This window comes from Propithecus coquereli, unplaced genomic scaffold (assembly GCF_000956105.1).
Source record: "Propithecus coquereli isolate 6110/MARCELLA unplaced genomic scaffold, Pcoq_1.0 Scaffold148, whole genome shotgun sequence".
NCBI classification, from domain to species: domain Eukaryota; kingdom Metazoa; phylum Chordata; class Mammalia; order Primates; family Indriidae; genus Propithecus; species Propithecus coquereli.
The window spans coordinates 3,930,585-3,944,562 of record NW_012139191.1 but is presented as its reverse complement, the minus strand read 5'-3'; the positions used below and the strand labels follow the sequence as shown (position 1 = coordinate 3,944,562).

General features: G+C 47.9%; 1 protein-coding gene across 1 annotated transcript in view; it reads left to right on the top strand.

Moving 5' to 3' along the window:
- DSCAM (Down syndrome cell adhesion molecule) overlaps nt 1–13,978 on the top strand; it is an 834,101-nt gene that overhangs the window by 725,866 nt on the left and 94,257 nt on the right. The window contains exons 16-17 of the mRNA XM_012640078.1: nt 9,468–9,708; nt 11,186–11,332. Coding sequence (XP_012495532.1) covers nt 9,468–9,708; nt 11,186–11,332 — 388 coding nt within the window. The remainder of the gene's footprint in view (nt 1–9,467; nt 9,709–11,185; nt 11,333–13,978) is intronic.

The window sequence follows — 13,978 nt, the reverse complement described above, 5'->3', positions numbered from 1 at the left end:
AATACATTGACGTTAATACCCTAAGATGTAACTCACTCACTCTATGGCAAGATAACCTGTAAACTATTTTGAGGCCAAACTCCTCTTTGTATTGAAAACTTTGGAAGCTAATTTAAATTCTTTGAATTCCTGGAATGGAATGGACTCTTCTTCTGAAAAATTTCAGTTGAGACTGAAAATGATAGTTCTTTGTGCTTTGAAGAATTATAGGTGTATAGGAAATAAAACAGTTTTACCATTTTTAAATATATTATCATTCTTGTTTTACCTGCTAGTAACAATCTAAAGTTGGAGATAAGGTTTGCTTTTCTATAAATAACAGAAAAATGTAGGTGGCAGATCCTTAGTGAGTTTAAAAAGCAAGAATTCCCAAAGAAAGAATGATTCAGGGAATGCTTCGTGCTGCTCCAGTGGGTCTGTACAGAATCTCTCTGCATTTGGACATGTGTTGGGTGTATCATCCCTTTAAAAAAACAGAGTATTCACTAAAATCCCCTTGTCTGAATGCTTCTAGCATGTTCCTGACGGAGCAGAGTAGCCTATTGGACAAATTTCTCAGTGTTCTCCCCCAGAACACTTAATGTACATTGCTGCCTAAAATTCCTTTAGCTGAGGCTAAAGCCTTTCCTTACCCACGTACAGATAAGACACAAAGCGATCGCTCCGCAGAAGGAAGCCATCCTACTCAAACCACCACGAAGACATACATGGAAGATAATTAAGTCCATGACCAGAGACCCATCATTGATACAGACATCACCCGTCTTGTGATAGAACAGGCGTTAGGTCTTTGACATGGCAGCAGGGACAGGCGGAGAGTAACTGACTCCATCACACCCCGGCCCCCGCCCCGCCCTTCTCCGCCCTCCCTTCCTGGTGGTGCTTCTCCTCCCTCCGCTCCCACCTCCCACGGCTGGCGCCCCAGGGCATCCTGCCTCACACCCGGCTCATCCCACTGCGCTGTCCTGCAGGGATCCGCAAACTGTTTCTGTGAAGGGCCCGAGAGAAAATATTTTAGTTTTTTTGGGCCACGCGGTAGCCTCAGCTTCACCAATCCACCTGCTGCTGTAGCAGGAAGCAGCCGCCGTCAGCATGGAGGCAAACGCGCGTGGCTGGGCTCCAGAGCAACTGTACTCAGGAACGCCGAAATTCATTGTCGTGTGATTTTCACATCACAAAATAGTCTTCCTCTGTTGATTTTTCGACCACTTAAAAATGTAAACAGCAACAAACCATTCTTAGCTGAGAGCCATATGAAAACAAGTGGCCAAACAGGCTTGGCCCCGAGACCAGAGTTTGTCAACACCAGGTTCCTGGACTGGGTGATCCCTCGGGAAACGGCCGCATCCAATTGAAACGCGTCACAAATGGCTTCCTGCTCATCAGTTCTTTTGACACAGATTTAAAACACTCAGGAACTCTTTCTGGCTGTGAAGTTAAAGCCAGCTCTTCAATGGGCAGGACCCCTCTGAGACCTGGATCTTTTTTGGTTCTTCTGGACAGATGCTACTTAGCACAAGTCACGAAGGCTGTGACAACCCTGCACGGGACTGACGCGGGTCATTGCTTTACTAAGCCCCTTTCTGTCTGTCTGTCTGTCTCTCTCTCTAGTTTGACTGCTGTAGCGTGCGTGTCAGAGCACTGGCTCCATGCCCCGGTCCTCTGGCGGCCCCACCTGCCCTGCCCCGGGGGAAACTGCTCTGGTAACGGCTCGGTCCCGAGGAACATTCTGATTCACCTCCTTTCCTTTTCTGCCTCCTCTTGGGACCCCAGGGTGCTCTCGGAGCATGGAGAGCCGATAGTCACATGGGCTGAGTAGAAGATCCACCTTCTTCTCACTGAGCTCCACCCTGCCTGGCCTTTTGGCCCCAGTGTTGGACCCGGATCTGCCCTCCACTGGTGGCTTTCTTACAAAGCTTCTGGTCTTAGATGTTTTCTTCTCCCACCTGGCAAAACCACTTCTGAGCATTTTCTGTGACCCTGTGGCCATGCCTCTGAAATCTTGCCTCCCGGACTTGCTTAGCCGGTCTGGGTCAGGGCGCCCATCCCTCCCTCCTTCATCTCTGCCATCCGAGGGGCACCCATTACCTGCAGGGGAGCTACCAGGGTTGGGTCCTCCAGATGTGCAAGGTGGTGCCAAGCCCTTTGAGATCACTCAGCCGTCACTGCCTCGTTGGGGCCTGGCCTTATGCTCACAGACCAGTGCACACCTCTCTTGGTACCGGAGCTTGCCCTCTGCGTCCCACTGACTGCAGACAGCCTAGAGCTGCAGGCAGCCCCAGTCTCCCAGGACCTCACGGTCTTCAGGTGGACTATTTCCTGGCTGGGCCCTGGCTCCCCCTGTTGGCCCAGGGATCCCCTCCTGAAGCCTCTTCAGGCATCTCAACACTCCCTGACTCTACCGCAGGCTCTGAGACACTGAGCTGTCACCCTTGTGTCCTGTTGGCTTTCTCAGAAGTCACCCCAGACTCCTTGAGCTGCAGCAACAACCACTTCTTCCTCTTCTCCACGACCTGAGTGGGCAACGGAAGCTTAGGGAGAGGTCCGGTAGAGGCAGGTCCTGGTGTCAGGTGGGGATATTCCCAGAGACCAGCTCCCAGGGCTGATCTGTGTGCAAATAAAGCCTGGATTTCTCTTTTTGGTCATCGGCAGAAAGCACTGGACGGGCCTCTGTGGGCATCAATGCTGTACGTGTCAGCAGGTGGTGCGACAGGTGAAGAATAGCAACACTCAAAGAGAAGGGCCCAACGAGAGTGGCTATTCCACAGATGCCTGTTTGTTGGATGAATAAAATGAAAGCCAATCTAAAAGTTAGAAATGGAATAAACAGAGTCTTGTTTTGCAGTAGTGAATCTCGATTTCATACCGTAAAATTATGAGTCTGTTTCTAACATTCTACATTTAGCAGTTTGGGGGCAGAGCCCACACACAGCCTTGGCTGCCACTCAAGTCTGATTGGATATGGTGGCTACAGGCTGCCAGTCCACATTCTTGGCCTCTCAAGACAGTGCCTTTTTCAAATAATCTGCCATTCATCATTTACTTCTCAAACCCGAGTTGAGTAGCTCCTTATTTCTAAGCACTCTCATTGCCAGGTCATGTGTCCATTTTTTATTTCTTATAATGTGGACACCTCATTGTCTCCTAGCTCCGAGATTGGCAATAACTTTGGGGGAGGGTGTCACGTGGCCGTACATATCCTCTTGCGAGACCTAGGATGTAGAAATGGTATTTAGTGCAATGCAACTCTAGAGAGAGAGACATGAATGAAAGTATCCTCTGAGGTGGTGTTAGGAGAGTTCTCCCCTCCCTGCCATCGCTCCCTCGAAATTGATCATCCGTCTGTCAAGACAGCCCGTGTGTCCACACTGCACCCACATCCCTGCTGCGAGACAGAATCGCTCCGGCACTGTGCAGGCAAGTCTGCAGGTAACTCCACGGCCGAGAAGCTCGTGCAGTTTGTGTGCATCCATTCCCTTCTGTTCTGCAGACGAAGAGACCAGGGAAGTGGGATATTGGTTGACCTGAAAAATGGGGAAATTCAGTCACTGCTTCTTAACTAGATATTAACTAGATAGTCCTTCCCAAGCAAGGGCAATTCTAAATCATTTAGTGACTCCCAAGTGACAACGACAACGGTTCTCACACTTGAGGGAGCTCCAGCAGCCCCTGGAGAACTTGTCAAGACACAGATCCCTGGGCCCCACCCTCGTGTTTATTTCTGATTCTGAAAGTCGCAGTGGGTCCCCAGTCCTTGCCTCTCTAGCAGTTTCCCAGGTGATGCTGATGCTGCCGGCAGGGACAGGACACTTTGAGAACCACAGCCGGCAGATTCCATAGGTTCTGTCCCTTGAGTATGTCCCTGGCTTCATCTGTGCTCGCACCATCCCCCACCCCAGGGTCGCTCTGAGCTATTCTCAGTTCCTGGGTGTCTCTTGTTCAACTGGGTGCAGCTGTGTATGCTGGTTGCTTTGTCCACAGCATCACCCCCTCCACCGCACTGTCTGGCCACCCCTTAGGCTCAGAGGAAGTGCCCCCTTCTCCGGCAATCTTATGCCTTCCCTCGGCCCCTCCATAGTACCCCGGGCAGACCTTCCGCATTGCAAGCACCGTGCTCTATTCTAGTCTCCGATTCACTTGTAGATGTCCCTGACGCTCAGCGCCTCGGGTAGAACAGGCCCCCAGTTAATGCGTGCTCAGTGCCATGCTCCCCTTCACGGAGCACGCTTATGGAGGGGCTGTCGCTCATGTGGGACAGCAGGCCAGGGGGCTGGATGAAATGCGCCAAGATGAAAGAGACAGTCCGCCACCCCTGTAACGTAGGGGAAATGAGGAATCTAAAGGAAATTTTTCAATTCATTTTTGAACTGGATTAGTCAACGTGCCCGAGAAAGGCAGTGTTCTTCAAATGCAGAATTCTGCAGCGAGGGCTTCTAGCTGAGTCCAGTCAACAGGTGAACTCTGGCGCATCCAGCAACTCCATTTCCTTGCAATGGGGGCAGGAGGAGGGGGTGTGCCAGAAACAGGATGTAGCTGGTGGTTTTCTGCCGAAGAGATGCCTGTTCTAATTATTCACATCCTGAAAGGTGTTGTGAGCATTTGCACATCACTGTTTTACTGTCTCTTTAAAGGGCAATGAATCTGCCACAGGCAGCTTGCAGCAGGCTGATGGGGAGGACACATAAAATACAGTCACTCGCAAACCGTGCAGATAAATTGACATGGTGCTACTGTTGTCATGGAGATCAAAAGAGAAGGTTTCTTAAAGGAGGTGGGGTCGGGAGGGATTTGGAGGCTGGAGAAAGGGCACTAGGGGATGGAGGAGGCTGCTTAGGAAGTCGGTGGGAGAGAGAATGTGCCAGGCCTGGAGGGGGCGGGGGCCCTCCACACACAGCAGGGAAACAGACATGCAAAGCATCCTTCCTGGGCGCAAAGGCAAATGTATGGAAGGGTAAAATTCAACACGGGAAAAACAATCTTTACACGAGCAACCTGACAATGAATGGGCATGACCTTCTCCTAGAATTGTAGTGCATTCAAAGGGATTTGAGAAAAGGTAGAAAGAGAACACTCCCTTATGAAAGCAGTCTGTAAATAACGCCATTTTCCCCTGTGGAAAAGGACTCATTTCGAATTCTCCAATACAGAGAAGGGAGCCATTAGCCTTTGTTTTTGTTTTTGTTTTTTTTCTCCATACACTTACTTTCAAAGGACTCCTTTAATTTGTATTAAGAGGCCTGGTTACCAGGTGAGACTTTCTATAAATCCATAGTTCTGTCCTTATTGTAAAAACAGGTAACCCAGTGGCTGGGTTAATAAGTGAACAAACTCTCTTTCTGGAATCCTTTTTTTTAAGAAGAAAAAAAATAATGACAGTGTCCAAATAAATCGGCTCCTCAGAAGCTATTTTTGGCCTTGGTGGGACCTAGGAAATGAGGCTGGATCCCTCCACATCCTGCCTTAAAGACCTGCCGTCCTTATGTGCGGGCCCACAGGCCAGAGAACGGCACGGAAGCCGACCTCCACTGGAATCCACACTCCCGGCTGTCCCACTGGGCTGCTGAGTGCTGCTCTTCCGCAGTGGCCATGCCAGACGTCTCTTCAACAGCCAAACCGTGGGGCTGCAGTCCACGCAACTCTTCTGACTTCACACCCTTCCCATAGCCCTTCATCCAGGCAGATTATCAACCTGCACCTGCGATCCCGCTCACCCAGCCCTCTGTTGCACCTCACGTGCGTTCAAAGCCATTCTCTTCTCCATCTGCAAAAACATCTTCTGAGAATGTCCACCATGTTGAAGCTCTGATTTAGATGGGAGGAAAATGTGGGTGAGATTTCATGTCTATGGGAACCCTTGCATTCTAGAGCTTTTAATCATGTTCTAGAAAACCAGACATTTAATACGCAATGCTGGGCACCAAAAGAGACAGAGGGATCAGTTCTTGCAGTCAGTGTTGGATCAGTGAGTGCCAATGGAGACCCACGGAGGGAGAAGGCTCCCCTGGTGAGTTGGAAGCTGAGCTGGCTGCAGAGAACGAGTAAGGGGTTGTTAGCTGAAAGGAGGAAAAAGAACATTCCTTGACAGGGGCTTTCATAAGGTGGGACTATGTAAGAGGGCTGGGATCCCCAGTCTTTCTCGGGCTCTCACAGAGGAACTCAGGTCAGCAAGGAACGTCCAGGAGACATTAGTCTTAAAGAGCAGATCTCACAACAGGTACAGCGGAGACCTGGAGAAAGACAGGGCATGCTCAGAGTGGCTTCTTAGGAAATGTGTCGTCTCCAATATCATGAGACACAGATCCAAAATACTTTTCAAGATCCTTACCTGATTTCTTCTTTTTCCTTTCTTCTTAGCCCACCGTTAACCCCATTCACTTAGTTGCATGAAAGTGAGTCATTCTTTCCCACCCATTTTATCAAGTGTTCTTCAGTGCTAGTTAGCAGCCATGGAACAGTGTTCTAGAACTGTCTTCTCCATGAAGATGCTTTCTCTACCTGCCCGGCAACCATCTTCCTTTATTCCAAGTAGACACATACTCTAAGCACAAATGTCTCTAAAGCATCATCCTAAACAATTTTTCAAGTAAAGGGGTTTATGCACTAAAGTTTTTTGGGATGATATGAAACCTACTGCCAGACGAGTGGATCACAGGGTCTCCGCTCACACATACCCCCGCCCAGACTGGATTATCGTCCACGTTCAGAGTGAGCCTCCAGCGTCATTTTCAAAAACCTGCATGTAACCCCAAAACTTCCTGCACTTAATGTACAAAATTCCTGCCTTTGTGGATTTATTTGAGAGGTCTGTATTTTTAAATATGTGCCCAAGAGTTTCTTTAAACACATCTCTATATCTTAATCTGACTACTCTGCCTACAAATTAATAAAAGAACTTTAGCTTTGCCTGATAGAGTGAGAATTTTTGCTTGCTTTTGTGCATAAAAATATAATATTTTCTCTTCATATAATGTATTAAATTTTTCTGTAATTAGAAACGCTTTGTTTACTATAACTTTACAAACTGAATTAACAAGCTTTGCAAAAAGGTGAAAAGTTATCCAAGGATCTGCGAGTGGTTCAAACTAAACATAACTTTTAGAAAAGCCTTGAGCTAGAATTCCACCGCTATACTTACCTTGATAAAGATGTTTTAACCCCTTGGACCTTCAGTTTCTTCATCTGTAAAGGACAATGAGACTTCTTAGAGTTATTGAGAAAGCAAATGGGATGATATATATGTAAAGCACTTACTACAATGATTGGAAAAATACAGTGTTCAATACATAGAGGTAGAAGTGGTAGAGATGGTGGCAGTGGGAGGGGTAATTGTGGTGGCAGCAATGGTGGCATTGGGACAGTGACGGAGGGGGAGGTGGTTGTGATAGTGACAGTGGTGGTGACATCAGGGACGATGGTGGTGGAGGTGTTGGAGGTCGTGGCAGTGGTTTGCTGGTGGGGGTAGTGATGAAAGCAGTGGTAAAAGTGGTGGGAGTGACTGAGGTGGCCGTAGCGTTAGGTTTTGGTAGTGGCTGTGACGTTGGCACTGACGTAGCGAGGTTGGTGGTGATGGTGGCAGAGATGCTATAGGTGGTGGCGCTGGTAGTCACAGTGGTGCTGGCAGTGACGATGGTGGTGACGATGGTGGCGGTATTGGCTGTGGTGTTGCTGCTGTTGGCAGAGGTGACGGTGACGGTGCAGAGGTGGCACAGAGTGGTGAGTATTGATTGGTGGTCATGGTCATCGTGGTGGGGGATGGCGGCTAGTGTTGTGATTGAAACAGAACAATAAATAACCTAGAGCTGATATGCACAGTACCTTTTTAAAAGCAGTTTTATTGAGATACAATTAACACACATTAACAGTCACTGTTTTAAGGGTACAAATAAATGGTTTATATAACTGTTTCATTGATGTCTAATAGCACCACAGATGTACTAAATCAGACTGGTTGTTGAGAAAAGCAACTGGAGTCCAAGAAAACCATAAAGAAACTTGCTTTTAAAAAGAAATGTGATTTTACTGCTCTTGTATAACTCAGACTAACCCCTAGCTGGACACATCTAATCCCGTTAATTCAGGGCCATCCACAAACATTTGCAGAATGCATCGGCGCTGCTTCTCTGCTCAAAACCTTCTTCTGACTTACTGTCTATACTCTCCTTGTCACACTCTGCTGGTTTCAAGCATTCCCTCCACCCCTGCTGCTTCCCTCCTCTGTCACTGCTGGGCAGTGGGCACCCTCTGCAGGCCCCGCCCACCACATCGGCACCTCCTTCCCTGAGCCTGGCAGTCCCGCCCAACCCACCTGGGCTCTGCCTCTTCTCCCCACTTCAGGCCACTCTCGTTCCACTTCCCGGATGCCTGCTGGCCGGCCTCCACCTTCCAGCACCCAGCATTTGACACTTCATAGTTCTCCATGGCTCAAGTGTTTGTTTTCTCTCCCCAGCTGGATGGCAGGCACCTGCAGGACAGAGAAAGCTTTTCATAGCCCTGGGAGACCTAGACCCACAGTTTGTGCACACACACACACACACACACACACACACACACATGCACACACACCTGCTGACTGCTTGAAAGTCTACAAAACCTTTGTGACTGAGAGTGTCACCTTGGTCTTGTTCTTCTGCCACACTTAAGAAGGGCCTGGTTTCTTTAAGCCCCGAGTGTTGGCTCACTCTGTACTGCCTTCGACTCAGTGGGCCCTTTTCAAACATCCGCAGAGCGGAGCTGGCTCCAGCCTCTCCCTTTCTCATTTGAATCACCACAAACACCATTCTGAGGGGAGTCAGGTCAGGGCTTAATGAAAGAGGTTTGCCTTCCTATCCGTGCGGACTCCCCTGCACGTGCTGATTTTCAACTTGCAAAGACCGCTGTTCTGGGACAGTCCCCTGGAATGCAAGCTCCGCGAGGGCAGCGATCCTTTTGTTTTGTTTTGTTTTTTAACTCACTTCTGCTCCTCAGTGCCTAGAGCAATGCCCGGTACAGACCCGGGGGCTCAGTGGACACTGCAGGGTAGAGGCACAGAGATCAGTGTCACAGCTGATCATTAGTGTCCTTGGAGATGCCACAAGCACAGTGTCTTTTGCAACTTTCTCATCAGCTGGACAGGTCAACCAGGGCAGCACGAAGGATGGGCTGAGAGCACGGACTTGGGCCAGACGCCAGCTTTCAGATTCCCCTCCAGCCGCTGGGATGTGGGTGACCTCCTGTGTAAAACAAGGGTCGTTGGAGTGTGGTCTCAGGGGAGGGTGGTGAGGGCTGGGTGCAGTACCACGGGCCCAGGAAGTGTGTCTGGCGAAGAGCGAGCGCTGTGGGTGTGTTGGCTGCGAGGAACACTGCTGGTCCTCCTACACCACGGCTATGACTGTCACTCTGTTTTTGTTTCCCTAAGTTGCTGTGGGTGTTGCTTTGGCTCTTGTCCTACCTCAAGACTTCTTGAGTGTGTTCTTTTCTCTCCCGTTTAGGCTCCCAAGAAACATTTGCAAAATGGGATTATCCGTGGCTACCAAATAGGTTACCGGGAGTACAGCACTGGGGGGAACTTCCAGTTCAACATTATCAGTATCGACACCACCGGGGACAGTGAGGTTTACACCCTGGACAACCTAAATAAGTTCACCCAGTACGGCCTGGTGGTTCAGGCCTGCAACCGGGCCGGCACGGGACCTTCTTCTCAGGAAATTATCACCACCACCCTCGAGGATGGTAGGTTCGGCCCTCCACGGTGGGCTCTTGTGCCCCTCGGGGTCCCCCAGCCTGGCTCCCCGCTGACTTTGCAGAGACAAGGGTGGAGGGACCTGCAGGGACCCTGGTCTCAGGTCTGTCTCGGTTGGGAAAGCCTTTCCTGATGACCTCCCCAGCTCTCTCTGCATTGCAAAGGCAAAATGCATTCCCTTCCCAAACCTCCCTCATTCATTTTAAGCACAAGAATTGGGCTTTTCCCAATTGTGAAACCAAGGCTCTTCCCACTACTGCAGAAGTCTGACTAGAATGCAGAAATCCGATTTCCTAAGAATTTCTCCCAAATCAATGTTCAGAAGTGTTTTTTTTTTTGGATTGCTTTATATTTCCAAGCATTCAGAGACCAGGAAGAAACAAGTCTCAGGCTTCCCACAGCAGCTCGTGCAGTGACCGAGCGCCTCCTAGTGGCCGTAACTGATTAATTCGCCTTCCACCTTAGCCCTGAAAATAACCTAAAAGTTCAAATTTCCGGTAATGCTTGAAAATGCAGAGGGAACCCTTGTGTCTAGAGACACAGCATTTTAGGTGGAGAGATAAGATACAGGGTTAATTGTAGCCATAAGTGGTGGATTTGAAGGCAGCAAGCTTGCACAGCAACTTCCTCTTGTGCGGTCAGCCCCTGGGTCATAGATCGAGGAGGAAATTATGACTTGCATCTGTAACGTCTGGCGATTTTAACCGAGAAAGAAGTCTCAGACAACTAGAAATTTGAACACTAGGATCTTCTTCCTACCTTAGTAATCTTTGCCATAGCGGTTAAATCCATCTTTGGTTTTTGCTTCAATACTCGTTTTTTATTGAGGTGTGTGTTTCAGTCAATATTTTGCACCTCACCTAGCTCCAGTCTTTAAGATCCAAATAAGCTCGGTATTAAAAATACCCCAGACAATCTTCAAACCTGTTTCTGAGCCCATGGTCTCTCTTCCCTCTGACAAAACACCGTAGAATGGAAAGGAGGGCTGTGAAGATGAGGCAGTGGGCGCACTATGATTACATTTCTGCTTTGTAGCACTTGTCCATAGTTGAGCTTCCAATTTAAATGCTGGATATCGCTAAATATGGAGGGACTGTACTGTACAAAGTGAATGTAGCTTAAGGAAGTAACTTGTAGGAATAATGGGAATGTAAATCGGACAAGCAACGGTCTTCTACTTGGGCAATAAAATCAAAAATGTACTCAACTTAAGCCTAGACAACCTCCCTTGAAATGAGGCAATTAAGTTTGATTCTAAGGAACCCTTTATGCATAAACTCACGATATTTTACCAAGTTGCCATACTATTTGTATAGGGAAGTGGCATTTTTTTCTTTTATTTTGGGGATTGAGTGCAGTTCTTTCTTTTGCTTGCACATTGAAATATTAAACTATGTTGCTTGTTCGATATTGCTTTGCTAATAAAACCAGTGGCAGTTGTTACAGATTCTAATTATTTAATTTCAGTGCCCAGTTACCCCCCTGAAAATGTCCAAGCCATAGCAACGTCACCAGAGAGCATATCAATATCCTGGTCCACGCTGTCCAAGGAAGCCTTGAATGGAATTCTCCAGGGGTTCCGGGTCATTTACTGGGCCAACCTCATGGACGGAGGTAAGAGGATTAAACTAGGACTTCGAGTTTTCTCCAAAGGATGCAGGACAGAATTTGCAGACCCCCTTCCTAACACGGGATTCAGGGTGTGGCAGGCACTTGTTTATCAACGGACACTTTCCTCTCTTCTGTTGTCTCTCATCCAGCATGCGAACAGGTGCGTGACGCTGTTTAAAACATCACGTACCTTCAAAACGCAATTAAAAGCGTAGGAGGGGAGTGACATTTGGGAAAGTTAGACCTGGGTGTATTTTCCTCACTATGAGTATCCGTGACAAGGTTCTGCAGGCAGCACCAACACCTTGATCTCTACCTAGAACACTCTATATGATATGTACCCTAAAAAGTTGGCCTCTTCCTATTCCCCAAATAGAACTCAGCAGGGAACTTTCGAGTTCCTGTGGTTGAACTATAAGGCGGCTCGGGAAGAATGCCAGAACACCGGGAGGAATATCATCACTCACCAGGAGGAGCTGTTAAATCCAGAGCGCTCCATTTCTGTCTTCTATCTTTTTTTCTTCTCCTCTTCCTTCCTCTTCTCCTCCTCCTTCTCTTCTTTGTTCTTTCTCTTGTTTATGTGTGTATGTGTATGTGTGTGTTTCTTTCAAGTTGTAGGGCAAAATTTTCCTGTTTGTTTGGCACAAGACTTTGAGTAAGAGACCTGCTCAGGTGGCGCCAACATTGGGACCAGAGGTTTCTTAGGGGAGCGTGTCCCGGTGCCTTTGCCTCCGGGCTGTGGATGCTGTGGCCGCTGAGCCCGCCCTGGAGCATGCTGGGTACACGGCAGGGCCGCAGCCCCTCACGGGACAGGCCTCACTCTTTCTGTCCCGGAGCTTAGGTGGCCACTCCTGCATCCCCCCTCACCCTTTCCGGACTCCTTCTGGGTCCCCTGCCCCTGGACAGGGCCACCCCTCTTGTCTGGGGCTTCTTTCAGCCCCCCTGACTGGGTGTGGGCCCTTGGCAGCTGCTCACCTCTGAGTTTGGGGGACACAGGCAAAAGCCTATCCCATCTCTACTCAGGATCACCTGGGGCTGTTCTCCCCAGCAGGTCCCTTGTCCCCATACAGGTAAGTGGAACACATGGGCCTCAAAGGCTGCACGGGGCTCCATTATCGGTGCCAGAATAAAGGAAAGAAGACATGTTAGCAAAGCAAGCATCATTTGCTAAGAAGACACCAGTGTTTGTGCCTTAGCTATTCATATCTCTAACTAGACGTGTTTCTCGGGGCTGAGGACCAGACCTGACTCCTCTTGATGCAGAGTGTAGCACCTTGAACACCACCCAATGCTCAGAGGCCTTCTAGAAAGATCTACCCACTGGATCTTGCAGCCGATATGGCAGCTGAACACCTCCTCTGTGCTGAGCTCGTGGGAGACACCAAGGTTGCCTCGTCTGCCCTGTTGGAGGTTCTAGAGCAGTGAACAAGGGAGACTCCAATGCGTAAGGAGCCACAATCCCAATGATGTGCAGCCCCACAGAGGGGCAGATTAAGTAGTTAATTCTGTCACAACTTCAACCCCTACAAAGAAAAGCTGTAAAAAAATTGCGGAGTGTAGGACAATGGAAATTTGCAAAAGTCATGTATTTTATTGATAAAATACCATAGGATATCATTACATATACTTGTTCTAACTTCCGCTCCTCATCTTGAATGAATACCCTGACACACTCACCTAAAGGCAGTATTACACTAAAACTGTTCCTTTCATTGTTCTCGTTGGAAATATTTCCAGAATCCAGTGGTGACCATTGATTCATATCACTCATATTTTCAAATATCCCTAATATTTACTAACATTGTTAGCATTTTCGTTTCTAAAATGCGTGATGTGGCTTTATACTTTTACTAATAAAAACATACAATTCTTTAAACGAAGAATGCTTGGAAGTACATACAATTTTTTAAAAGACACTTTTATTCATGGAATTAAGATCAAAGGGATGTGATTAATGTATAATGCAGACGTTCTGCACTTAATTTCCAAAGGAAAGCAAGAAATCCTCAGAAACATAAACCCGCTTGTGAACGGTCCCTCCCTACCTGCTCCCTGGGAGACGGCATTTATGAATTAGCGGGACGTTGCGTGTAGTTACCGGAGGCATTTACACAAACTCCTCAGGCTGTGGCCTTGGGGGTTAGCTGGATTGTCATAGACATTGAACATGTAGTGACTGGGTAAGGAACTGTACCCTTGAAAAGCCTCACATGGTCCACATACACACACATGCAACATACAACATGTATACCGCATACACCACGCACACACACATACCCACACACACAACACACAGAGACTGAGACAGAGATTCTTACTACTGCTGTGCTTAGCAATTGACCCAAATACTTTCCAAAATATGTATAAGAAAGCATTTTGTTGTTAATGTGATAAGATACAATGAAATTGGTTAGTATATTTGATAGGGCAGGTTCAATATAGAATATTTTGGCAAAATTTCTGAGTCTTTTGTCATAATCAGAAAAATAAATAATTTGTAAGGCCTGACAGAAACAGTTCATTTGAGGTTGCTAGGAAAATTGTCCACTTTGAGAGGTCACCGTTTTCATCCAAATCTTAGCTCCTTTTATGTCTTCTGTCTTTCTTCATGACGAAAATGGTAGATTCTGAAGGGAACCAACACTGAAG